Source organism: Aotus nancymaae, unplaced genomic scaffold (genome assembly GCF_030222135.1).
Source record: "Aotus nancymaae isolate 86718 unplaced genomic scaffold, 86718_ANA_hifiasm-v0.15.2.pri h1tg000010l, whole genome shotgun sequence".
NCBI classification, from domain to species: domain Eukaryota; kingdom Metazoa; phylum Chordata; class Mammalia; order Primates; family Aotidae; genus Aotus; species Aotus nancymaae.
In genome coordinates, this window is record NW_026988421.1 from 8858154 (window position 1) to 8883837 (window position 25684).

The following is a 25684-nucleotide window of genomic DNA, read 5'->3' on the forward strand; positions in this document are numbered from 1 at the left end:
CTCATCTCCACCACCTACCAGAAGCCCTAGTCCCCTATTCCTGTCTGTGGCTCAGGGTGCTATATAAGCTTCCTTCTTCTGACCCTCTTTTGAGTCTAGTATTTTCAGGCATATAAACATAATTACTGTGTTTTTTTCTCCCATTAATCTATTTTATGTCCATTTAATTTATAGTCCAGCCAAAGACAGGAGTGGGGGGTGGGGGGTGGAGAAAGCCAGTTTTCCATCTCCTACATTTGCTGACTTGCTGTGACTAATCTCATTCAAATGCCGGCTTTCTAGGGCCACATCAGGCCTTTCAGCAGCTTGAATCTGCATGGTTATCTACAAGACCACACATTTTACAGAGAAAAAAATCTATTTTTGTCTACATACACAATGGGATAGTAAGTAAAATGATGTGACTCTTCCTCTTTAGCTAGGATGAGCTGTGAGCACTGGCATCGGTCCCCCAGTCCCTCGGAGAACAAGGGCCAGCCTATTCCCAACAACTCCCCTGCGGGAGCCTCTGATGCACAAAACCACTGTCCATCTGGGGTGGAAGAGTCAAAGTTCTTCACTGACCAGGGAGGACCTGAAGGGAGAATTTCAGGAATGCCAATTTCCAAACAATCCTACATGACAGTGCCAGCCTCAAACTTCTAAGAAGAAGGACCCACATATTAAAAGAGCCAGACCTCTGAGTCTACAAATGTGAAAACTCAGAATGAAAGTCAGCTTGAGTGGCATCCAATCTTCATCTGCAGCCACCATTCTGCCACTTGGCCCTTTTCTATCTGACAACTTGACTACTCCAATTTCATCTTCTTGTGTGTGTACATAATTTTTGTTTTGAGACAAGGTCTTGCTCTGTTGTTCAGGCTAGAGTGAAGTGGTGCAAACACGATTCACTGCAGCCTCACCTTCTGGGTTCAAGCGATCCTCCCACCTCAGCCTCCCAAGCAGCTGGGACTATAGGCATGCGCCACCACACCCAACTAATTTTTGTATTTTTTGAGAGGGGGTTTTGCCATGTGCCATGTTGCATGGGCTGGTCTCTAACTCCTGACCTCAGGCGATCTGCCTGCCTCAGCCTCCCAAAGTGCTGGGATTACAGGCATTGAGCTATTGTACCTGGCCTATCTTCTAATATTTTTGACCAATAAAATATTACCTCTGGATAGTGAAGATATTTCCCTGGGTCCCTGAGTTGTGGACAATTCAGACAGTTTCCAGGCAAGTCTGTACCTGGTCACCTCCACATCTTTGGTTCCTTTCCTCTTACCCTGTCGGGCATTTAAGGCCTCAATTTTTGAAGGGGTAGTCACCTTTGAAGAAGTGGAAGAAAAACAGTATCCAGAAAAATACAAATTCATATGATTTCGAGCCTACATCGGGAAATGTAATATGTAAACCCAGAGTGAGGATAAAGAACAGAAACTGCATTCTGGAGAGAACCGGGTCTGCGCAGGCTTGTTTCTGAGGTTTAGCACAGGCACGAAGGGGTTCCTTGTTAAAAACAGTTCAGGAGTGATAACTAAGGCATCCTTTCCCATGTGAACTAATGTATCCTCTCCCACAATGCATCAGTTTTTCTGTGTTTTTCTTCACCGAGAATTATGCTGTATTTAAAACACAAAACCTGGCCAGGTGCAGTGGCTCATGCCTATAATCCCAGCACTCTGGGAGGCCAAGGCAGGAGAAATGCTTGAGCTCAGCAGTTGCAGACCAGCCTGGGCAACATGGCAGAAACCCCATCTCTAAAAAAGTACACAGATTAGCCAGGCATGTCCCAGCTACTAGGGAGGCTGAGGTGGGAGGATCATCTGATCCTGAGAAGGTCGACGGAGCAGTGAGCCGTGATGGTGCCACTGCACTCCAGCCTGGGTGACAGAATAAGACCCCGTCTCAAAATAAGTAAATAAAATTTAAAAATAAATGAAACCCACAGTGATCTCTTGTTCATGGGGAATCTAAAATAAAGCCAAACTCGCAGAAGCAGAGAGTAGACTGCTGTTTACCAGAGGCTGGGACATGGGGGAGAGACGTTAGTCAAAGGCACAAAATTTCAGTCAGATAAGATAAATTACTTCAACTACTAGATAGTTCAACAGTTAGATCTATTGTACAACTTGGTGACTATTCAGTTAATAACAATGTACTATATACTTGAAAATTGCAAAGAGAGTTTTAAAGTGTATTCTGCACACACACAAAAAGTAGGGGAGGTAATGCAGATATTAATTGGCTTGACTTAGCCATTCTATAATGGAATTTTTATGTCAATTAAAAAAAAAACAGGAGCACAGTGTTTCACCAACGTTTTATGCACCAATTCTTCTCCTGGTTCCCGAAACACTTTTTGCATTTTCTTACTTATCTATAGAATTATTTAGCAACAGAGGGGGAGATGGGGTGTTAATTGCGTTTCACTGACGTCATAATGAGGCCTGAATGCCAATCATCTCAAGCCCACGGAGTAAGTGGGCACTGTCATATGCCCAGAAACCTAGGGCAGGTCTGCGCTGAGCCAGTGCCCGTGCCCGCTAGCTATTTTCCTGGGAGGTGTTGTTACAGCATTGCACTGTTCTTAGCAGTGGAGGTGGCTGGCTGGCTGATCTGGGCAGGCTCTATCTTGGGAGTGCTGGGTGAGTTTACCAGGCACACCCTCAGCCTCCAACACACCTGTCTTGTTGGTCCCGGTAAAACATGCAGGTCACAGATACAGACTGAGAGTCACACCTACTGGAAAAACAAAGAGGAAACAGAGAAACTACAGTCAGGACAAAGAACCCTTCGACAGTCCACCGAGCCCTGTGGCACGACCAGGGCAACAGGGACAGTCCCGTCCCACAAAGGGAGAGAGGAGGGGGCAGAAGAGCTCTGTTGGGTGCAGCCTAGGCTTGGCCTGGCTCAGCCCAGCCCAGCCCACTTCCCTGTCTATGGGAGCAGGTGGCCGCTGGCCCTGGGTCATGGAGCCTGGAACGTGCATGGGGCTGGAGGGTAACAGCTGTGCCTAGCGAGGGAGCTGGTGTTCATGGTGTGTGCTCCATAGCAGGCTCAGCCGTGCTCTTCCCTCATCTGTTACCAGAACAGCTGGACAGGAAGGACATGGAGAAGGAAGGCCTCTGGCTCCTGAAGTCCTGCCTCCCCTCATCTCGTAGGGCAGGTCAAAGACCACCTTCCGCAGACACGCTTTCCCTTCTTGCCTGGTGCCCTTCCCACTGACCCCAGAGCCATCAACAGCAGGGCTCCCGGGAACACAGTGCCACGTATGACTACACTCCTCAAGCCCCTTGCCTCTCCCGTGCCTCGTGTTCTTCTCTTAGGCTTTGCCCTGGCACCTGAAGATGCTCGTGACAAGTGCCAGACCTGGAAGCTGCCCCAGGAGCAGGCTGCCTCCCAAGTCCTCCCCAGTTAGGGCAGGAGACTGAGCTGAGCTGTTAAGGAGCATTCATGGACCAAGCCAAAGCCCAGGGCACAGAGCCCAGCTCTCCTTTCAGGGTCCCCCCACCCTCCCACCCCCACCACCTGACTCTGGGTCCATGCGGGCATGGAGGCTGGGGCATCAACTCCCCCAGCAGCTGGAAGCCAGTGTGTCTGTCAGGAGGTTACAGAGAGGATGGGGCAGCCCCGGGAAGCCACAGGAGGAAGTCAGCTGTTCTAGACCAGAGGTGAGCCCAAGCCCAAAAACTCTGATGCTTCGGGCTTTTTGGGGTTTTCTGGGGTAAGGAGGGCCCCATTTTTCTAAAACTATCCTAGCCATTACCCTGTAGGAATCCCTCCTGTTGGGCAGCGGAGATACATGCCCTCTTTTCTCTAAGTCAGTTTGAATTGGTTTTTTTCTACTTGTAACCAAAGGTACCTGAGCTGAGGCCACAGGCGAAGCCTGTCTGAGGACATTCTGGGTGCAGCTCTGCCCGGAAATACCTCTACAGACCCCAGGCTCCTGGTCACAAGCCTTCACCTGCTCACACAAACTCCGCCAGTTACTGGTCTGGGGGCCCAAACTCAGCACTCCCGCGCACGGGCCAGAACACCAAGGGGGCGGCCGGCCCCTGACGCCCGCCCTCCCCGGCTGCCTCTCGCTCACCCTCTGTGCATTCCTGCCTCTTCCTCCTCACACAAGAGCCTGGTGCTGGGAGGGATGGTCCTCACTCCCCCAGCTGCCCCACGCCCAGGGTGGCATCTTAAGGCCATTCATAAAAGGCAATGGGCAGTCACAGGATCCTCTTCTGAAAAGAGGTCAGCTGGGAAGTTCCATGCAGGATCTAAATGTGCGCAGATGTTTTCCCTAAAGTAAAGCCAGCCTCTCCCGCCTTCTTCCTGGAGGGAAAATACTTCCAGACCACAGTAGGTGCCTCCCTTTAATGCCGAACAATGAACAATGTGCAGCTTCCACCAGGCCCCGATCAGTGGCACAGAGGAGCCACCGTGAGAGGCCGGAGCCCCTTGGATGTGGGCTGCTTCTCAAGTACAGAGACCCAGATCTGAGCCTGAGGAAGGGTGGTGCTGGCACAGGACTGCTGCAGCAAACTCAGCCCCTCCTGGGTGGGCAGCAGCGAACAAGCTGTGCCCTCCCCTGCCTGACTCTCTCGCTCAGCAGTACATGGAGAGCAGCCCAGGTATTTTCTAAATGTCAAGTTTCAACCTAGACCAATAGCCTGCTGTAACCACGAGTCAAAACATAAAATTAAGCCCCCGGAAGTCATGGGTCATGTCCCTGCAGCCTTGAGTACATTCTAGCTCATCTCCAGGCCCCTACATTCAGGATTGGATGGTTTTAACTCAGGCCAGTCTCAACAGGTGTCAGGAACCAAGAGGCCATAAGTTTGTCCAACCACCTCTGGGCTTGCTGGGCCTCAGGAGGGGTCAGCTTCCTCTGACGATGCTTACAGCTATTTCCACTTGGGCTGAACACAGTAAACACCCACCTCCCTTGGAACCAACCTCTAGAACATCCCAAAGGAGCTGTATGGAGACAGAAAAGAAAAAAATACTTCCGAGCAAAGACACAAGGAAGAGCCTGAGCCAAGGGCCCAAGGAGGCCCATTCTTATTCCCAAATTAACCATCCATTGCAGTTCCTCGTGAGAGAAAGAATTCGCAATCTAACTCCTTCACCAAGTGGGAAGATGCCTCTGATTTGAGTTTGCCAAAGGATATGTCCACCTATAAATATTTTCTTTTAGCAAGTTGAAAGATAAAGGGGAAAAATTAAAATGACTACCTGACTTATTTTGAATAATGACTAGCTGGAAAGGCCTAAGTGATATTTCATGGATGATGGGTTTGGGGGACTTAAAACCCTCCGTGATTCTAAAATCCTCATGTTTCCAGTTCTAAAATCCTCAGACTCTGGAACGTCACAAACACCTTGGAGTAAGTGAAGCTGGAATGTTGACGGTGAACTTGCCAGCAGCTGGCCTGAGTTCTCACCCCCATAAGGACGCAGAGCCACTGTGACCCACCTGACAGCAGGGCTCCGGGAAACCCTGAGCAGAGGGGCCACAGCCACCCTGCCTCCACCCCTTATCTTGGTCCCCACTGTTCTGTCCAGAGCCTGAGGCTTCTGTTTTAGGCAAGAAGAGCTGCATCCATCCACTTCCATTTAAGGAGAAAGCAGAGGAAAAGGGTGTCCTTCTAAATAAGGAGGGCAGGCAGGTACCAAACCTGCGGGGGGCCCACGACCCCCACTGGCCATTTATTATTTGTTGCACAGCCATGGGGACGCACTCTACAAAAGACCCACCTTCCTGGCCAGGCACTCCTTTCCTTTGTAAGGGCTACAAATGCAGGAACAAAGGTGATCTACTGCTCACGGCCATGCTGCGGACTCCTGGTCTACCCAGCCAGCAAGTTCCTTGGGTGGAAAGAGATAAAGGCAGGAAAAAAGAGACCAGTCAAGGGACAGAGCAGAATATGCCTGCGGAGGGGAGTGGACGGAGCATGCGAAGTCTTGGAGGCAGGACAGCGTTGTGTGTTCAAAGAACTGACAGGCGACCAGAGTCCTGGCAAACATCAGGCGGGAGGAGGAGGGGTAGGAGCCAGATGGCAGGGCCTGGAGGCGCTAGCAAGGGGTTTGGATTTTAGACTAAATGCGATGGGAAGCAGATACAGGTTTTAACCATGGAAGGCCAATGACCTGGACTGTTCCAGAAAGAAGAGAGGTGAGGGAAAAGGTGAAGATAAGGCTTGATTATCAGGGGTCAGGCACGGTGGTGTCCCAGCACTTTGGGATGCTGAGGTTGGCAGATCATTTGAGGTCAGGAGTTTGAGACCAACCTGGTCAACACAGTGAAACTCCATCTCTACTAAAAATACAAAAATTAGCCGGGCATAGTGGCGTGTGCCTGTAATCCCAGCTACTTGGGAGGCTGAGGCAGGATAATCACTTAGACGGTGGCTGAGATCATGCCAGTGCACTCCAGCCTGGGCAAGAGAGTGAGACTCTGTCTCAGAAAAAAAGACTTGATGATCAGGTTTCTTGTTTGAGCACCTGGGTGGATAAGGTGCCAGGTGTCAACATGAGGAAGAAGGGGGTGGGGCTGGGTTCGTTTGAATGTACATTTGTTTTTGCTTTTAAGAGGAAGATGGACATCAGAGTTCTACGTTGGACATGTTGAGCCTCAGCTATCCAGGAGAGATCTAAGAGGAGAAATGAAGTACACAGTTGAATTAAGGCCGGGCATGGTGGCTCACACCTATAATCCTAGCAGTTTGGGAGGCCAAGGCAGGAGGATCACTTGAGCCTGGGAGGTGAAGGCTGCAGTGAGCCATGACTGTGCCACCAGTGACAGAGCGAGACCCTGTCTCAAAAAAAAAAAAGGGGGAAAGTACAGCGCTCAGATGAGAGGGAAGGATACAGACTGGGGCATTACAGGCATGTATTATTTAAGTCTATGAGCATAAATGAGATGTCAGAGAGAGAGAACAGAAAACCAACATTGCCCGGGCCAAAGGGGACATAAGTCTGAGAGCCCTGTACCAATCAATCATCTGTATAACCAGGAATCAGCAAACTACAACCTGCAGCCTGTTTTTATAACTAAAACTCCACTGGAACATGGATTTACAGGTTGTCTCTGGCTGCATTAGAAATGTAACAGCAGAGATGTTGCACAAAGACTGAATGGCCCAGAAAGCTGAAAACATGTACTATGAGGTCTTTTACAGAAAGTATGCTGACCCCTTAATTCAAACCACCCAGGGGACTCACTTTCCTCATCCACCTTGTAGGACCCAGGGATATAGTTATTTCTATACTGAAAAAACCTAGCACACAGTCACGACACAGGAGTTTCTGCTGAATCTGAGCCTGCTCAGCCGGCTTTTCACTCCTGGCTTCAACACTGCAGCATCCAGCTCTTTCCATATTTGGCAATGGCAAACAGCACACACCTGCACTCCAGAAACAACTGCTGAAGTGAATTTGCAAATATAAACAGAACAAATGTCATCTGAGCTACTGCTTCCAACGCAGGATAGATGTGTGTGAGCAGTTCTGACTCAGTCAGTTCCCTGTGGTCAATCGGTCTCCCCTAACCCCCCGGCCAACCTGACACAAAAGAGTCAGTCCATGAACAATTGGTTTTCACAGAACAATTGCTTATGATGCCTAAGTCCTCGTCATTAATCTTAAAGGGAAGAAATAGAATGGCTCAGCATCGCTTGCTTACCTCAGAACACTGCCCTGGCTTGGGTAATCCATTTGGCAAGAACAGCCAATCATGTTTCAGGATAAAGTTGTTTCCTAGGCAACCAAAAATCTAGCCACAGAAACAGGCTGTAGATAGTGGAAAGAAACACAGGGATGGGAACGGGAGGGTCGATGGAGAAGAGTGACCCAGAATCCACCGACCTTGAGCTGATGTTCACCTGCAGTGCCACACTCAGTCAGTATCTGAGTCCTAGCTGCTCACCCTATCCTCCACAGGGTACCTTGTCCCAGGCTCCCCAGCACCGCACGGCCCCTTGGATGATTGGTAGCTACCTGGAAGGCCTTGGAATACATTTGCCTTCAGCCTACCTAAGAGAAAGCTTCCAGGCAAATCCCACAGAGAAGACAGTGAAGGCCCAGAATCCTTGTCAACATGGACACAGGGCCACGCTGGTTATATCGAGGAATAATGGCAGAGAAAAATACAGCCGAGCTTTCTTTGGGACTCAATCTCCCCCTCCCACTCTACAGATAATTCTGCAGCTTATTCTATTTTAGGTGAGAAAAAAACCCTAATTGTGTCCAACACTAATATCTAAAGTAAAATCTGCCTCTGGGAACTCAGAAACTGGCTACAACCCACATTAGGAACCCTGTCATTTAAGTTAAAGGATTTAACCAAGGGTTGCCCCAAGAAACAAGGCCATGAAAAAGAGCTACGGCTGGTGCACTGGCTCATGCCTGTAATCCCAACACTTTGGAAGGCTGAAGCGGATGGCTCACTTGAATCCAGGAGTTTGAGACCAGCCTGGGCCACATAGCAAGGCCCCGTCTTTACAAAAAAAAATTATTAAAAAAAAATGGACAGGCGCAGTGGCTCACATCTGCAATATGAGCACTTTGAGAGGCCGAGGCGGGCAGATCACGAGGTCAGGAGATCGAGACAATCCTAGCCAACATGGTGAAATCCCATCTCCACTAAAAATACAAAAAAAATTAGCTGGGCGTGATGGCACATGCCTATAGTACCAGCTACTGGGGAGGCTGAGGCAGGAGAATTGCTTGAATCCAGGAGGCGGAGATTGCAGTGAGCCAAGATTGTGCCACTACACTGGGAAACAGTGTGACGCTCCGTCTCAAAAAAAAATTAGCAGGACATAGAGGTGTGTGCCGATAGTCCCAGCTACTTGAGAGGATGAGGTGGAAAAATTGCTTGAGTCCAGAAGGTCAAGGCTGCAGTGAGCCAAGATCACACTGTCACATATGAGCCTGGGAAACAGAGTGAGTGAGACCCAGTCTCAAAAAAAAGAAAAAGAAAAGAAAAGAGAGAGAAAGAAAGAAAAAGAGGAAAGGAGGGAGGAAGGGAGGAAAGAAGGAAGGGAAGGAAGGAAGAAGGGAAGAGAAGGGGAGGGAAGGGGAGGGGAGAGGAGGGGAAGGGAGGGGAGGGGAGGGGGAAGGAAGGAAAAAGAAAGAAAAGAAAAAGAAAAAAGAGAAAGATCTAATGAGGGCTAAAGAAAGAAAGATTCCTGCTTAGGGCCCCAGCAGCCATTCCTGACCTTATGAGTGACTGAGAGGCTGGCAATTTCAGGTACAGGGCATTTCCACTTTTGCAGTTTTATGGCACTTATGTCTTCTCAGAGTCTTTACAGATGTGGCATCTCACCTCTGAAAAATCCTGCAAGGCAGGAGGGGCAGGATCAGGAACCACACGAGGGAAGGGGCCAGAACCCCACTTCTAACCACAGACGCACGGAGAGCTCCAAGCACTCCACCTACTGCGGGGATACCCAAGACCCCTCTTTCGCGTGGCCTCTCTCCAGCTACATCTGATCCCACTCACTTCTGAAATCTCAGCCCAAACTCATCAACTTCCCCAAACTAGCTCCCAATCCAGTTTTCCTGTCTGTCTTGGCCAATGCCACTTCTTTCTCTTAGTTACCAGGATATGAAACTTCCACTTTGTACTTGCCACTGTCTCTTCTCTTCCCTCCCCCATCTCATCAATCACAGAGCCTGTCGCTTCCTCCTTCATCACTTCTCTCCCACCCACCCTGGCCTCTCTACTTGGATCCACGGGTCTACAGAGGTATGGGTTTCCGTATTTGTGATTTGTTTTCAGAGCCAAGGCACGTGCTCACTTTGAGAGTAGGGCAACAGTCAGGGCAGGCTGACTTTGCCACCAGAACCACCACTTTCGCTCTCTGATGATAATGGCCCCCTGGGTGGTTTTCAGTGGCTAGGGTGTGGGGATTCGGTGGAAGCTGAGGGAACCCCTGCAACAGGGGTCTCCAACTACACAAAGGACAAAGTACTTAATGCTGCCTCACTTAGCAGAAGCCGCACCACATGGGGCTGCCACGGAAGCAACGGATGAACAGCAGGTCTGATCAATAGCTGCAGACCACATTTACTCAAGTACCTCCTGTCCCTTTCCTGTGTCTCCTGCCATCCATAATGAGAAGTAAGTGCTTTCTGTGGGAGAATTCTCCCTCCCCTTGCCTCCCATATTCTGTTTAGAAACAAATGGCCACTGTTGCTACAGGAACTTCTTTGCCAGATAGGAAAGGAGCAGTAAGATAAGTGGCCAGCTGTTTCTCATGGACAGGATGGCGGGAAGACTGAACTAGCTCATGGAGCTCATGGCTTCTCAAGTTTTGAGATGCCTACAAATCACCTGGGCATCTTTACAAGTCCCTGGTTGAAGTGGAGATTCTGATTCAGCTGGTCTGGGGTGCGGTCTGAGGCTCTGTGTTTCCAACAAGCCCCTTTGGGAAGCTGCTACTGTAGTGTGTGGCCCACCCTGGGGATATCAAGGGCCTGGTCACCACTTGCACCTTCATCTTCAGGCTTCAATCCCCAGTCCCACAGGACTTCTGCTGCTCCAATTTTGATGCTTCAGTTCTCAAAAGGGGGAGATACAAGACTCGCTCCCTCCCTACCACAATGCTCTCCTGCTGTCAGCTGGAGCTACAAAACCTGCCCAAAGGCACCCCAAACCTGCAATTGGAAGGAAAGATATCTTTTTTTTTTTTTTTTGAGACGGAGTTTTGCTTTTTGCCCAGGCTGGAGTGCAATGGCACGATCTAGGCTCATCGAAACCTCTGCCTCCCAGGTTCAAGCTATTCTCCTGCCTCAGTCCCCCAGTAGCTGGGATTATAGGCATGTGCCACCATGTTGGCTAATTTTGTATTTTTAGTAGAGACGGGGTTTCTCCATGTTGGTCAGACTGGTCTTGAACTCCTGACCTCAAGTGATCCACCTGCCTTGGCCTCCCTAAGTGCTGGATTACAGGCGTGAGCCACCTCGCCTGGCCAGAAATAAATCTTAAAGCTAAAGAATTTAAAAAAGAATCCTTCAGTCACATCCAAATCCTCTTTTGATTTCATGCTTATGCCCTGGCCTTCCTGATGCCAGTCTTTCACAGGGAACCAGCAGAGAAAAAGAGAAACATTCACTCTAGATTCAGGTTGTCAGGGGCTGTCCCCCTCGCCAGGTGCACACCCTGTTTGTCTCTGTCCCTGCAGCCCTGACGGCATCATCTTACAATGCCAGCTCCTTCCTGCCATGGACCCCGCACCCTGTTGCTGTTTCGTGTATTATTCATGTGCATGCATTTTTAGCTTCACGGAAATACATGCTACTGAGAAAGACCTGTGCCTGGGCAGAAAAGAGGCGCTCTCCGAATATGTATATTTTTAAAACCTCTAGACTGGAAAAGAGCACATCTGTAGTAGAAAAATAAGCCCCAGTTATTCAGAGAGCAGAGACGGGTTTTGAAGAGGACAGATGCTAGCAATGGCACTGGCCCCAAACACTTTCGCTCTATTTTTTTAGAACAAAAATGTTAGGGGCTGGGGGGTGGGATTTTGTGAATGAGTGAATATACTATCTTAAAGATCTATATTTAGAGACATTTCAGATGCAGCAGTTCTAGGGAGAGAAGCCTCAGGCGGGTGCATATGGACCAACTCAACCGTGAAAATATTTGATAAGCAACTTCCATCACCATGTGGCCATTCAGCCTGAAATTTTATTTAAACACCACTATCCCAATGGGCAGAACCTTAAGGGACCTTATCTAAAAAGGCATAGCTCCCTAATAGAAGCTCGCTAAACTGAGCCCTCACCTGACAGAATAGTGATCATTTATTAACTCAGCTGAGAAAGAGGGCGGGGACATTGGGGACTGGTGAGCTGAATTTCCAATGACTGAGGAGCACATTTTCCCAAACGTACAGTCACATTATCCCTTCTGTTTCCTAAGCACTTTACTAGATAGGTCTGAGCTGTGAAAGCTAGCCAGTGCCTGTCACTGATTAACTCAACTCCAGTACAGAGACTTGCAAAAAATAGGTTAAAATTGTTCTTTTCTGCCTAGACTCGAGGTGCATTTCCATGCACCTAGCAATACTACGTGAGCAAGAGAAACAAGGCAGGTGCCGCACAAGGATCATGACATTTAAAAAGAAAACTCTCAAACACGATGCACCTCCATTGTAAGACGATGCCTTCTGAAGCTATGGGGATGAAGACAAATGATGGGTGCACACCTGCTCTGAAGAATGATTCCCTGCTAAGAGCTGGAGCGCAGAAAACCACAAGGCTTAGCCTAGCATTGCATCACCAAGCCAAGCCAGCTCCTCACTGAAGCCCGGGGTGGGGACCCATGAGGAAGCCCCCCATGGGGCCCCATCCCTCCTACAACACACAGACCAATCCCTACCATCTTTTAATCTACACATGAATGACTCTTAAGAACCCACCACTTTACTACCCCCACCCCCAAGTCTCCAGAGAATACTTTTCTCTGAAACACAGTCTTCTCCCTGGAAAAGGGGGTGGGGGCAGGTGAGGCTGGGAGGTCCACTTCGGATACAAGCCTGAGTTGCTGAAATGCGGCCCGTCAGGCAGACCCATTCACTAAGCCCCATCGTCCAAACATGCCTGGGTAGGTAATGGGGACGACCATAACAGACACGTGTATTCTAATAAACAGTCAGCCATGATAAAGGCCACTTCTGGGCACATTAGCTCTGTGGTTGAGAGAAAAGATCGGATTCCTGGATCGATGCACAGTCAAGCACTGCCTCCACCAATGACAAGATGGTTTTGCCGTCTTTACTAATAATAGCAAGCGGCCTTGTCCTCGAGTGTTCACCAGAGAGTGAGTATGTGGATGATGCTTAGGCTAACCGGACGGAACGTCCACCAGAGCGCACCACGCCATCTGCCACGCGCGCCTGCCTGCCCGGAAACTGGGCTGTCTCCCCGGGCACGGAGCTGCCACGCTCATGGGTTCTTCCTAGGAGGAGGCAGTCGCTGATGCCTGGCTGTTCCCTTGCAGGAAATACCACTGTGCGGGGGGTGCAGAGGAAAGATGCCGACGGCACGAGAAGCCCCCAACCATGCACCCGCGGCTGAACTCCCAAAACCGAATTCCAGGGAATCGTTTCTGCCCACAGCAGTCACTTGGGGCTGCCAGATGCTCCTCCCAGAGCAGCCACCAGGTAAAGCCTTGAAAGGCTGCGGAGAACCCCAGGCCAGCCTGGGCTCCAGGATGCACAGGCATCAGGAAAGGCGACACTAACAAAGCCCGGGCATCCTCTCCTTCTCCCCAGGAGGCCTGGGGCAGCCCGGGCGGAGCACTTACATTGCCTCGGAAGCCTCCAGGTTCAGGTCGCTGGCTGGGGCTGGCTGCAGGGACTGCGACCCTCCCATCCTCGCTGTGCCCTGGCGTGCAAGCTAGCCGCGAGCGGGGCCAGCGTCCTGGCGCGATTCCTGCAGCCGGGAGCCGGGGCGGGCCGGCCGGCGGCCGGGGTTGCTGCACTGCAGACGGGAGCGGCTGCGGGCATCCGTGGCAGCGGCGGTGGCGGCGGCGCGGGGGAGCTGCGACTTGCGGCCCGAGCAGGGGCCCGGGGGGCAAGCGCCGCGGATGTGTGCGCGCGAGTGTGACCCGCGCGCGCCCGAGTGTGGCCGGCGTGCGCGGCTCTGCCCGGGGCGTGCGGGTGTGAGCGTGAGCGCCCGTGTGGTCCGAAAGGCTCGTCTCTTAAACCCCCTGGCAGCCGGTTCCTGTGTGTGACACGATGATGTCATCATCGCCGAGCAGCCCCAACGCCAGCATCTTCACAAAGCTCCACCGCGGGCTCCGGAAACGGGGCTGGGGGTGGGGAGGCGAAGACCCTCCCTCTGCCCCAGCCCCTCCCGCCTCCCCGGGACCGCCCGCATTGTGTGGCTTTGAAATGCAAATGAGCCGCAGGCCGGGAGCTGGGGCCCCAGAAAGGAGGGGCGTGGTGGCCGGGCGGGCTGACCACCGAGAGTGGGGGGCCTCAGCCCTGCTGGCTCGTCCCTGCCAGGAGGAGGAAATGGTCTCTCCCGGCCCAGGACCAGGAGGCGACTGCAGAGCAGGTAAACAGGCTGCAGCGGGCCGCGGGAGCGACGCTGGGAGAGGCATGCGCCCTTCTCCACGGCGGCTTCTGCCTCCTTCAGGCCTCGGGCTCTGCAGGCAGCTGAGGCCTGTAGCAGGGAAAGCTGAGGGACCTGGCTCTCCCCTCACAGCCAGCCCGGGCCTGGCCTCCAAGGGCCTTTGCACCGCACAGTCTGCAGGAGCTGGGTCAAGCTCGGGAGCAAAAGGTACTGGGCCGGCGAGCGGGCTGGGGCTGCAACACCATCTCTGGCCACCAGGTGAGCTCCACAAAGCCAAGCCTTGTGCAAGAGGCTCACCCTAAACAAGCAAACGCCCAGCAAGCTGAGCCGCCCAATGCAGACCCCTAACGCTGGGTGCGTGCACAGGGCAAAGGCAGTTCTCTGTTACATGCATCAGCTCAGCTCTGGGATTCTAAACACGTGCTGGGACTGTAAGAACGTCCGTGACACCCCATCACCAAGCTCCCAACGCCCATCCCCATCAGCAGCAAATCCCCGTCCCTGGCCCGTGGCTTGCTGCGAGACCTTCAAGGCTCGATCTCCTGAGCCTCCTCACTGACGGCTGCTGGAGAAAGAGTTCACCTCTGTATAGGTGCAGGAGATTTGGGGCATACTTGGGAACCCCACTGTCCCCTCTTGCTCTACATCCAACGCACCCGCTTCCTGCGCTCCCAGCTGAGATTCATAACCGAATTCAAATGAACCTCTGATGGGTAAGTGGAAGACTCTTCCACGTTTTCCCAGCTTTTCTTCACCCATAGGATGGTGAGCCTAAAAAGTATCTAAACTGTGGCTAAATGCAAAAGAAAGTAACAACGAAATTGTTCAAAGTGTTTTAAAATTGCCTCCAGTGCACTGTTTTCTAACGACAAGGCCATGGACGTTTGGACAGGCTCTTTTCAGACTGCCACTTGAGGTCAGGTCGTTCCAGAGCTTCACCGGGACTGACTTTCCACTGCTGCTATTCAGTATCAGTGTCAAACAGAATGCCAGGCGATCAACATCGCTTTCTGGGATGTAACAACATGAAATTTCTAGGAAACATTGAGAAGGTTTACTTTTGCATTTATATGAAAATAGCTAATGATTATGTCAATCTTGCAGGGAAGGTGGCTGTCAGGGGTGGCGTGACGAGGCGCGCTCTGGAAAGCACCTCCCGAGGAAGCCGTCACTCACTGTCAGCACTGGGTGTCACTTGGTGGCATGGATCCTGCAACCTGTTCATCGTGTTGCCATTCTCAGCACCCTGGGGGTTTGTTTCTCTGTCAGAAAACAGACCTCTTGGGCTCCATATGCAGGTGAGGGCCCAAAGAAGCTTACCACATGGAGCTGAAACATCCGGAAGCTCTAACCTGGGCTCCTACTGTTTTGAGAAAAGTGGCCCTTTCCCTGGGCACCTAGGGATTGGCCTTCAGCCAAGCCTGGTACTCAGAAAATACATGGGGGAAAAATGAGGAACCACAATCAGAAATCATCTGCCAGCCGGGTGCAGTGGCTCACACCTGTAATCCCAGCACTTTGGGAGGCCAAGGCAGGCAGATCACAAGGTCAGGAGATCAAGACCATCCTAACACGGTGAATTCCCATCTCTACTAAAAATACAAAAAATTAGCCAAGCGTGGTGGCATGCGCCTGTAGTCTCAGCTACTCGGGAGGCTCAGGCAGGAGAATCGCTTGAACCCGGAAGGCAGAGATTGCAGTGAGCCGAGATCACGCCACTGCACTCCAGCCTGGGTGACAGAGCGAGACTCTGTCTCAAAAAACAAAGAAACAACAACGTTTTTCAGATGATATGCAAAAGCACAAGGCCATCTGAGTGTCCTTACCCTTAGTAGGTAGAGGTTCTGCTGCAATAACAAAATAGGGCTTTGAAATGAGACAAGAGTTCAAATCCTGACTTCTCCCTCATTAGCTGTGTGGCCTGAGCCAACTGTTTAACCATACCGAACCTTACTTCCTCAGCTGGCAAAAGAGGAAAAGCATCTATTTTGCAAGGGCATTGGAGAGACTAAATTAAGTGCCATCTATGAATGCCTAGGACCAGGATTCTTTAAAAGAAAAAAATCTCCCCTAAGTATAGTACCATAAAGGAAATTAATGCAGCATTTAAGTGAAGTGCTTTTACTTAGAATCCCAACAACTGAAAAGTTATGACATAGTGACAGGGCATATTACTTAGTGGGACAACACCATCTCACTGGTGTCAAAAACACAATCAAGAACGAGGAGAGAGGCTGGGCACCGTGGCTCATGCCTGTAATCCCAGCACTTTGGGAGGCTGAGGTGGGAGGACTGCTTGAACCCAGGAGTTCAAGGCCAGCCTGGGCAACATAATGAGACCTTGTCTATACAAAAAAATAAACAAAATTAACTGGTGTGGTGGTGCACAACTGTGGTCCCACCTACTCAGGAGGCCGATGTGCTTGAGCCCAGCAGGTGGAGGCTGCAGTGAGCCATGATCATGCCACTGCACTGCAGCCTGGGTGACAGAGTGAGAGCCTGTCTAAACAAAACAAAACAAAGCAAAACAGGAGAGAAATCAAATGTGGGCACCATTACAGTCGATGCAACTAAAACCCGTGTATGATTAGTTCGTGTAAAGTATTTATGGAAGAGTCTCAGACCCTCATGGAAGACCTTTTGATGCTGACTCTACAAACAATTTAAAACAAAGCTGGTGATCTAGTAACTCAGCCTATAGAACATGTAAAGCTGAAGAAAATGAGGAGGGAGGATGAACAGCGAGGAAAAGGGCTGTGCTATGGACTGAATGCTTGTGCCTCCCTCCCAAATTTATGTGTTGAAGCCCTAATCCCTAGTGGGATGGTAGTTGGAGGTGGGGCTTTTGGGAGGTAATTTAAATTAGATTACAACATAAGGCTCCCCTCACGATGATACCCATATAAAAAGAGAAAGGGACATGAGATTCCCCCCTACCCTCCTTCTCTGCTGTGTGAGGCAAGAGGGTGGCCATTTGCAAGCCAGAAAGAAAGCCTTCATCAAGAACCCACCCATGCTGGCACCCTGATCTCAGATTTCCAGGCTCCAGAACTAGAAGAAATCGATGTTCCCTATTTAAGCCTCCTAGGGAACCCCACCACTCCTAAGCATGGGCCTAATGAGACCCTGAACTCAAACAGCCCCTGGGGCCCTTTAGACCACAGTCCACATATTCTAAGCACCAGAAGACAGGCTAAGCCCGCTTAGACAGGCTCCACTGCAAACCTTCCTACAGACGTCCCCAAAGACACCCTAGAAACCTGGGGAAATCAAGGAATGCATCCATCATTTCTAAAAAGCGATGCAGCATGTATTAATCCACCTATTACATACCTGGCCTATAAATGGAGAACCAGCTTATTCTCACATTACTTAATGACACCTACCAGAAAGATGAGCAAACCCGGTAAATCCCCGCAGCCAAAAGGTAACTGTGTAGTGTGGCCTCCTCACTCCCACAGGGGTTCAAGGGACTGAGCCATGGTCAGAAACTGCAAGTAGTTTGAAGCACCTCTGACACCCCAAGAAAAACAAACGTGAGTGGCTGCACCTTTGCCTCTGGCCTCAGGGAGTCTCCAGTTGCCATAGCAGCGAGACTCTCCAAACACTACCAATGGACCCCGAGCTGCTAATTAGCCCGAGCACACACACTCGGGAAAGTAGGTCAGATCACAGAAAAAACCCATCTGGAGGAGCCAGGAATGTAAACACAGATGGAGAACGGGCTCCTCCAAGCCCCGCTCTTCACCACCGCCCATGACACCATGGGACAAAAGCCCAGGGACTTTTCTTCAGGGAGCTGAGTTTGAGACCAGCGCTGGGCTCTCTCTGAGAGTTACCTTGTTCCTCCATCTGAGGGCCCGCACGTCCACCCCCATGTCACACAACTCTGCACCCAGCAGTGCCTGAACGCCCGAGCTCTGCACTGAGCTAGGCATCCTCACTGCCTTGCTGAAAACTCGAAGAGCTGGGAAGCTGTGTGCCCAGAATGCAGCACCCACACATCCATGTAAGCATGGGACCTGTGAGCAGGGACAGCGCCTGGGCTCAGTGCTGGGCTTTTGCCACTCAGGTGTCACAGTCCCCCCCATGGATGCTCTTTCCTGGGCTTTGGGGACAGACTTCCACATCACTCAGTCTCATTTCAAAAGTTGTTCACTGCCTTTGCAAGAAAGTCCCAACTGGACCTCCTGGCTTTGATCTGGCATTGGAGCATGGCAAGGTCCTCACTGTGGCATCACTGCTGAGAAGCTGCCCCCTCCTCAACTTCTCCATCTCTCTCAATTCCTCCAGAAAGTCACATCCCAGCTCCCCCATGTCCCCAGAGGGGTCTGCTCCATGCCAGCCCCAGACTTCTCTCTTCCCACTCCCTCGGCTGCCTGCAGGTGTATGCCTTGATGCTGTTTTGCTGTGTTGGAGTCTCGGGTATATCTGCGTCTGGCGTCTCTGCTCTCCAGCCATGTAGGGTGCTCCAGGCACAGCCAGAGCCCTGTCATGCTGCACGAGACCTCAGAGGACAAGGAGAAGGTCCTGGCAAAAGCCCTCTGTCTTATGATGAATAGAGAAAAGGCAGAGATGGTTGCGTTTGTTTATTTCCAGCGGTACAGATATTCTGTTAACCTCTTATGTGCCAGCATGAAATCTCATGTGCTCACCTTTGGGTGTCTAAGTGGTTTCTTGGGCTTAAGCACAAGCTCCGGTGAAGCCCCATCTTTTCCAGAAGGTTCTCTTGTTCTCTCCTTGCAAAGGGCTGATCTATTTACTGCATCTCTTTCTTACCACCTTCACCATATTTATACCTGAGACCGTTCAAAGTTGCTCACAAGCAAGTACAGCTCTACAGGTGACTCTTCAGGGAGAAAAAACCCTATCGATTCAGTTATGACAGAAGCGGAGGGGCTGGGAATTTTACCATTAGACCCAGGGAGGTAACTCAAAATGTGCTAGAAAAGAAGTCAGTAAAGAGAGATGAGACTCACTTTTGTTTTTTGGGGGTTTAAGACAGAGTCTTGCTCCATCGCCCAGGCTAGAGTGCAGTGGTGTGATCCCAGCTCACTGCCATCTCTGCCTCCCGGGTTCAAGCGATTCTCGTGTCTCAGCCTCCTAAGTAGCTAGGACCACAGGTGCATGCCACCACACCCGGTTAATTTTTGTATTTTTAGTAGAGATAGGTTTCGCCACGTTGCCCAGGCTGGTCTTGAACTCCTGGCCTCAAGTGATCCACCCGCCTTGGCCTCCCAAAGTGCTGAGATTATAAGTGTGAGCCACCTGTAATCTCACACCCAGTCAAGATTCACTTTCATGTTTAAATTAAGAATTGGGAGGCCAGGCGCGGTGGCTCACGCCTGTAATCCCAGCACTTTGGGAGGTCGAGGCGGGTGGATCACGAGGTCAAGAGATCGAGACCATCCTGGTCAACATGGTGAAACCCCGTCTCTACTAAAAATACAAAAAATTAGCTGGGCATGGTGGCGCGTGCCTGTAATCCCAGCTACTTAGGAGGCGGAGGCAGGAGAATTGCCTGAACCCAGGAGGCGGAGGTTGTGGTGAGCCGAGATCGCGCCATTGCACTCCAGCCTGGGTAACAAGAGCGAAACTCCGTCTAAAAAAAAGAATTGGGAACATATTTGTAATCTTTGATTCCTATAGGAAGGCAGGAAGAAAGGAGGGAAGAAGGAAGGGAGGCCAATCCCCCCCAAAAATATCAGGGCTATACGAGAGTTGTTAGCGTTAAGAATTCTCATCACATATGAAAAAAGAATCAGTAACACAAATGCCATATTCAAAAAGACAGAATAAGATCCTCAAAATCTTTCTTTACCAAATTAATTCAGCTCTTTCTCTTTATTTTAAACGCGCCATTGCTGGCTTGATATTTCAGCTGTTTTGAGATGGAAATGGTAGGAGACAATCTTGAGGTAGCTTCTGAGAGAATATACCCTGCCTAATGTCAAAAGGATTTAAGCTCACAATTCAAGAGAACAAAGAAAATACAGGAAGAAAAGGTGGGTAAAAGCCAGAGGGAGTGAGGTGAGCCTGGAAGTCCTGACCTAAGCCCTTGCTGGGGTGGGCTGCGAGTCTGGCTCCAAGTTTCCCAACAGCTAAAGCAAAAAGGGCAACAGCTATGATCAGTTACCTGATTCAAAAAATCCAACAAGTAAAAAAAAAGACCATCCCATGGGTAAGCAGCTTCTGATGTGACTTTCTCAACATGCATTCTCCCATAAGCCCTTTATCAGATGACTGTGTGTATATGGTGGCCGATGCCTTCAGCAATGTCCTCCCAGCAGTACAATATTCCATTCCATAGAGCTATGTCAGCACCCACGGCAGGGGCTCCTCAGTTCCCCTGACAATCAACAAAATCCAGAAATGACAAAGTTCCCAGGGATGCATTTCTAGTTGCCCCATCCTGCACTGAGGGTCCCCACCACTCAAATTTCCATGGTAACAAGGTTACATAAGAGAATGCAAAGGGCAGCATTAGGACGTCATCAACAAAGCAACCACTTATAGACTTGATCTTCCCTCACATGCTCCTCCTGTCTTCACAAGTCTATTTTATTTGAGACAGGGTCTCAATCTGTCACCCAGGCTGGAGTGCAATGGTGCAATCTCAACTCACTGCAGCCTCAGCCTCCTGGGCTCAAGCGATCCTCCCGCCTTAGTTTCCCGAGTAGCTGGGACCACAGGCATGTGCCACCATGCCAGGCTAATTTTTTGTAGTTTTTGTAGAGATGTGGTCTCACTATGTTGCCAAAGCTGGTCTCGAACTCCTGAGCTCAAGTGATCCACCCACCTTGTCCTCCCAAAGTACTGGGACTACAGATGTGAGCCACCATGCCCCGTCATATCTTCACAAGTCTAGTCTCTGGCAGTCTCTTGCTGATTGAAGGGGCAAATATACAATGCCAACAACCAGAAAGCAAAACTGCAAACCTGGAAGGAGAAGGAGGATGTCATGGAGTCAAAGTGATAGCAGAGAATTACTCAAAACCCACCCCAAAGCTGTAAGTCAGCTGGCACAGTCAGACCTGTGGGCAACTGAAGAAAGTCTGCCAGCATGAGGACAGAAGGTGGCTTCAAAGAGAGACCGTGAAGATCAAAGAACCAGGAGAAGCCCTCAGAACTGTTTATGAAAAAGTGACCCTGTTGTGTAAGCTGCAGAAGTCTGGTGTGAAGTGAAGAATATGCAGCTTTGAAAACCTGGCAAAAATATGCCCAAATCCTGTGTTCACTCTAAGCATTTAACGTATGGTTACCATTAAAGTCTACGTTTTGCTAAATATAAAATAAAATCATTTTCATAATTTTTCATTTCTTTTCAGGGTGAAATCTTCAACGTTCTTCTCACTATTAACGGTAAAATTTCGATTTATTTATTAATTATTATGATTCTTTTGAGACTGAGTCTCACTCTGTGCCAGGCCAGAGTGCAGTGGTGCACCTCCCCCTCTCAGGTTCAAATGATTCTCCTACCTCAGTCTCCTGAGTAACTGGGACCACAGGCACCCACCACCACGCCCAGCTAATTTTTGTATTTTTAGTAGAGACGGGGTTTCACCATGTTGGCCAGGATGGTCTCCATCTCTTGACCTCATGATCCACCCGCCACGGCCTCCCAAAGTGCTGGGATTACAGGTGTATGCCACTGCACCCGGCCAAAACTTTGATTTATTAAGTGGACTCATTTTAAGTGGCCTTTCTCAGGTAACAATTTCCTTTGGATAACCCAGATGTCCTTCCTGTAACTACCTTTACAGACTGGGTTTAAGGTCATAGGCAAAAATCAAGAGGGTGGCCCACAGCAGACACATGGCCAAATAAACTCTCAACCTCCAAAGTTCAGGCTCATACTTAAAAAGCAAGCCCCTTCCATCCTAAACCTGGTAAAAGAGCCAATGCGCTCACCTAAGCCAGGTGGCTGCATCTGTCTAGGATCAAACACATAACCAGTGTTCTCCATCTTTCTTCTAAGGAAACTATTTCCAGGAGGAACAGAAAATTCAGTTAGCACCACAAAAAATGTTTGGGTTCTTGTTTAAAGAGGTTTAATATTGCATTTGGTTTGAATGTTGATGTGTTAATCCACTGAGTTCCTCTAGAGTTTAAAGTCACTGGTTTTAGAGGCTACTTTGTACTAGGAATAAAAGACCTTTTAAGGAAAACATTTGGGTGTAAACAGAGATGGGGTCTCCCAGATGCCAAAATCAACAACAAGGCTGGTTTCTGAGGTCAGAGACTGGAGAAGCAGGTTGAGAAGGGCGGGTCTGTGCCTCTGCGGTGGGAGGGGCTCCCCTCAGTGGCCCCGTGGTGGGGATGCCTCCGAGATCAAAGTACAGACAGCAAATTCAGAACCTCCACACCTCTCAGTCCTTCCCTCATTTTGAGCAGAGAGAGCAGCTACCTGTGACTGCCCTGGGGTGAATCTGCAGCACCTGGGGTGAATTTCTTCCCACGCCTGTCAGCAGCAGTCGAGACAGAACCTGGCACAGGGCTGCCCTACTTGTGAGCCAGGCAGCAAAAACCAGGCGCTGAGGCTCAGAACTGCTGACTCAAGGCTCCGTGAAGGAACAGGAATCCAGAACGCCGGGCCAGAAATAGCATCCATGAGCATCTATTGATAGCATAAAGTCCGTGGGCAGAGTAAGTGAATGAGCGTGTCAGCATGAGTGGGTGTGTGTGCGCGCTGGCATGTGTGTGTGCGCCTGCATGCGTGTTACCAAGCCCTAAAAATATTTCCCTCTTTCCATTATCATCCGAGAGGCCCTGTCGGTATAATTCCCTCTACACCCTGCCTAACTGTGGCCAGCTGCAATTAATATATAATCCTGTCAGAGGCTAAGAGATTATTTTTCCTAAATTCTCAAATCTTTAGCAATTGATGTGTACATGGGAAGAAAATCTTCCCCTGACAATAGACTAACCAAATTCCTGCTTCATCTTTGCTGAGTTTATGGAATTGTGAGAGAGAGCTGGACACAGGCATGACAAGGTTTTTTAAAAGCTTGCAGAGGTTTTAGGCATCATTTGGCAAAAAATAAATGCATGGCATATTTACATATTTTTCCTCATCTCTTTAAACTAGGAAGACATGAAGGGTTGCTACTTTGCATAAGCATTTCCCCTGTGCAGTGACTACCTGCCTCAGAACCTACCTGTGCCTGTGATCTTAAACTCAGTTTATGCACACACCATGCTCCAGTCCTAGCAGCAGCGAGGTTGGCTCCAAGAAGGAGGGAGCCTGGCCGGGCATCAGGCCCTTGGACATATGAATGGAGAAATGGGTAGACACAGCTGTACTTGCAGACACAGAGGAGAAAGGCAGAAACCCAAACTGTTTCCAGCTGAGGCCAGGGCTGAAGGCAACCCAAGGAGGTCCTCCCTGGGATGAGCCCTTCCAGGGCCGCAAAGAGACCCCAGGTACCACATGCAGAGCCCAGAGCCAGCTCTCCAGTCTCCCTGACCTCAACAATCTCCCTAGTAGCAGATCTTGTTTGTTTTCGTGATTGGGGGAGGGGTGGGAAGACAGGCTGGGTGCTCAGCAGTAAGGTTTGCAATTAAACTCACTTCCTCAGACACCTAAGTCAAAAAGATGAATGGGTAACAACGGGTATTTTTCACTCACTGGCATCCTAAAACTGACCCTGAGAAGCTATTAGATCCTCTGTGCTTCTGTTTTCTCATCTATGCAATGAAAATAATAACAGTCCCTCTTCCAAACATGAAGGTTGCAAGGTTCAAATGAGATAATATATGAAAAAGCCTCAGGCACTGCAGTGCAGGCTTATAGCAAGTGCTCAAGGCATGTTTAGCTGCAGCTGCTGCTGTGGCTGCTTTGTGGAAAAATAAGAAATCACTTTGGCCTGGGGAGGAGACTTGGTGTCCCTGCTTCACTAACTCTCACAGCATCACTGGGACCCCAAGCCCAGAGCTCTTCAATCAGGCAGAGGAGTGAGAGGCTGGCAGGCTTCCTGGAGGAGTCCACAGGGATGACCCAACCCAAATGGTTCCCGTCACAGCCTTGGCCTCAGAGCTTGGGACCGCAGCCAGTGTTCCAACTTTGCTGGGCTTCAGTTTTCCCAACTATAAAATGGGCACAATAAAAATATCTGCCTGATGGGACTGGAATGCACATTAAACAAGATGAAATATATATCAGGCCAGGCGCTATGGCTCATGCCTGTAACCCCAGCACTTTGGGAGGCTGAGACGGGAGGATCACCTGATATCAGGAGTTTAAGACCAGCCAGGCCAACATGATGAAACCCTGTCTTTACTAAAAATACAAAACTTAGCCAGTCGTGGTGACCTATGCCTGTAATCCCATCTACTCGTAGGCTGAGGCAGGAGAATCGCTTGAACCTGGGAGGCACAGCCTGCAGTGAGCCGAGATCACACCACTGCACTCCAGCCTGGGCAACAGCCTGGGCAAGTAAGACTCCATCTCAAAAAAAAAAAAAAGATAAAGAAAGAAAGATAGATCGAAAGCATTGCTCTCAGTGCCTGGTACGTACAAAGTATTCAGTAAAGGCCAGGTGTTACCACAATAACGAAGTAAGAAAACTACAGCCACTCGGTGATGCTCCAGGGAGAACCTGAAACCCAATCCCAGCCAGAGCCTATTACGTTGCTCTCCATCCTTTTCTCCACAAGGTCCCAGGTCCCACCCTGAGTCCTGCCAAACAGCGTTGCAACAGTCATCGTTCTGGTCACAGAGAGTGAGGATGCAGGATGGCCCTGCCCTCTTCCCCAGCTACGTCAGTCTGGACAGATGTCTCACGCTGTGCTGGCAGAGGCACTGCAGGCGCCACATGCCAACCTCAGGACAACCTGCCTCCTCTTGGAAATGAAGCAGGGACAATGCACCAGGGAATCATGCCATCAAGTCAGCCGTGTCAACACGCACGTATGGAATGGGATGGAACAGAGTATCACTGCAGCCCACCAAGGGAAGCTCAGTGCCAATCAGGGACACATATGGGGTTAGCACACGTGCACTGGCCACAATGTTAAGCTTCTCCTTGTGGTTTGAGCAAAGCTGCTCCGGTCAGGCTGCAGGTCCTCCAACCAGGAAGACTTGTCGAACGCTGAGCTATATCCCTCATACGCATACACTATATTCTTTCACTTTCGTTTGCTTCTTTCTTTTTGTTGTTGTTGCTTGATCTTCCATCCCTCTTTAAGAAATCATTCCGCTTTTGTTCACTGGCTTTTAGCCCCATTATCTAAACCCAAGAAAGCAGGCAGGACCCTGTAATTCTTTCTGCATAGCCAGGCAATGATGCTCAGCGAGATGAGTATTTAGACAGAGACAGGGGCAGGGACGCCGAGGTGGGGCACAAGGTGGGCAAATCATCCCCACAAAGACCCACCATCCTTTGCCTCTTAGCCCAGGAGAATACTCCAGGGTGTCCATGTTGGTGGAATCACGTGGGGGAACTGCACCCTCTGGCCCTGGGCCCCAGCCTTGAGCAGGAAGGGGAGGAAATGCTGGTGCTGAGCCTGAGGCCCTGGGCAACTTGTCCCAGCAAGCCCCTGCCCAGGGTCATAGCCCAGCCTGGAGTAGACACCTCTGCAGTGTCACCCTCATAGTGTGGCCCACATTACAGGGTCACCACTG

At 50.2% G+C, this 25684-nt stretch overlaps 1 protein-coding gene across 14 annotated transcripts in view; it reads right to left on the minus strand.

Moving 5' to 3' along the window:
• The window catches only part of TACC2 (transforming acidic coiled-coil containing protein 2), a 251580-nt gene that overhangs the window by 74555 nt on the left and 151341 nt on the right, over nucleotides 1-25684 (minus strand). For 3 of the 14 annotated variants that reach the window (XM_012453451.3, XM_012453449.3, XM_012453450.3), the window contains exon 1: nucleotides 13289-13657. The exons of the other annotated variants lie outside the window; for them this stretch is intronic. In XM_012453451.3, coding sequence (XP_012308874.1) covers nucleotides 13289-13356 — 68 coding nt within the window. In that variant the 5' untranslated portion in view covers nucleotides 13357-13657. Of the gene's footprint in view, nucleotides 1-13288; nucleotides 13658-25684 lie in introns of those variants that run through there. 14 annotated transcript variants of the gene reach the window in all.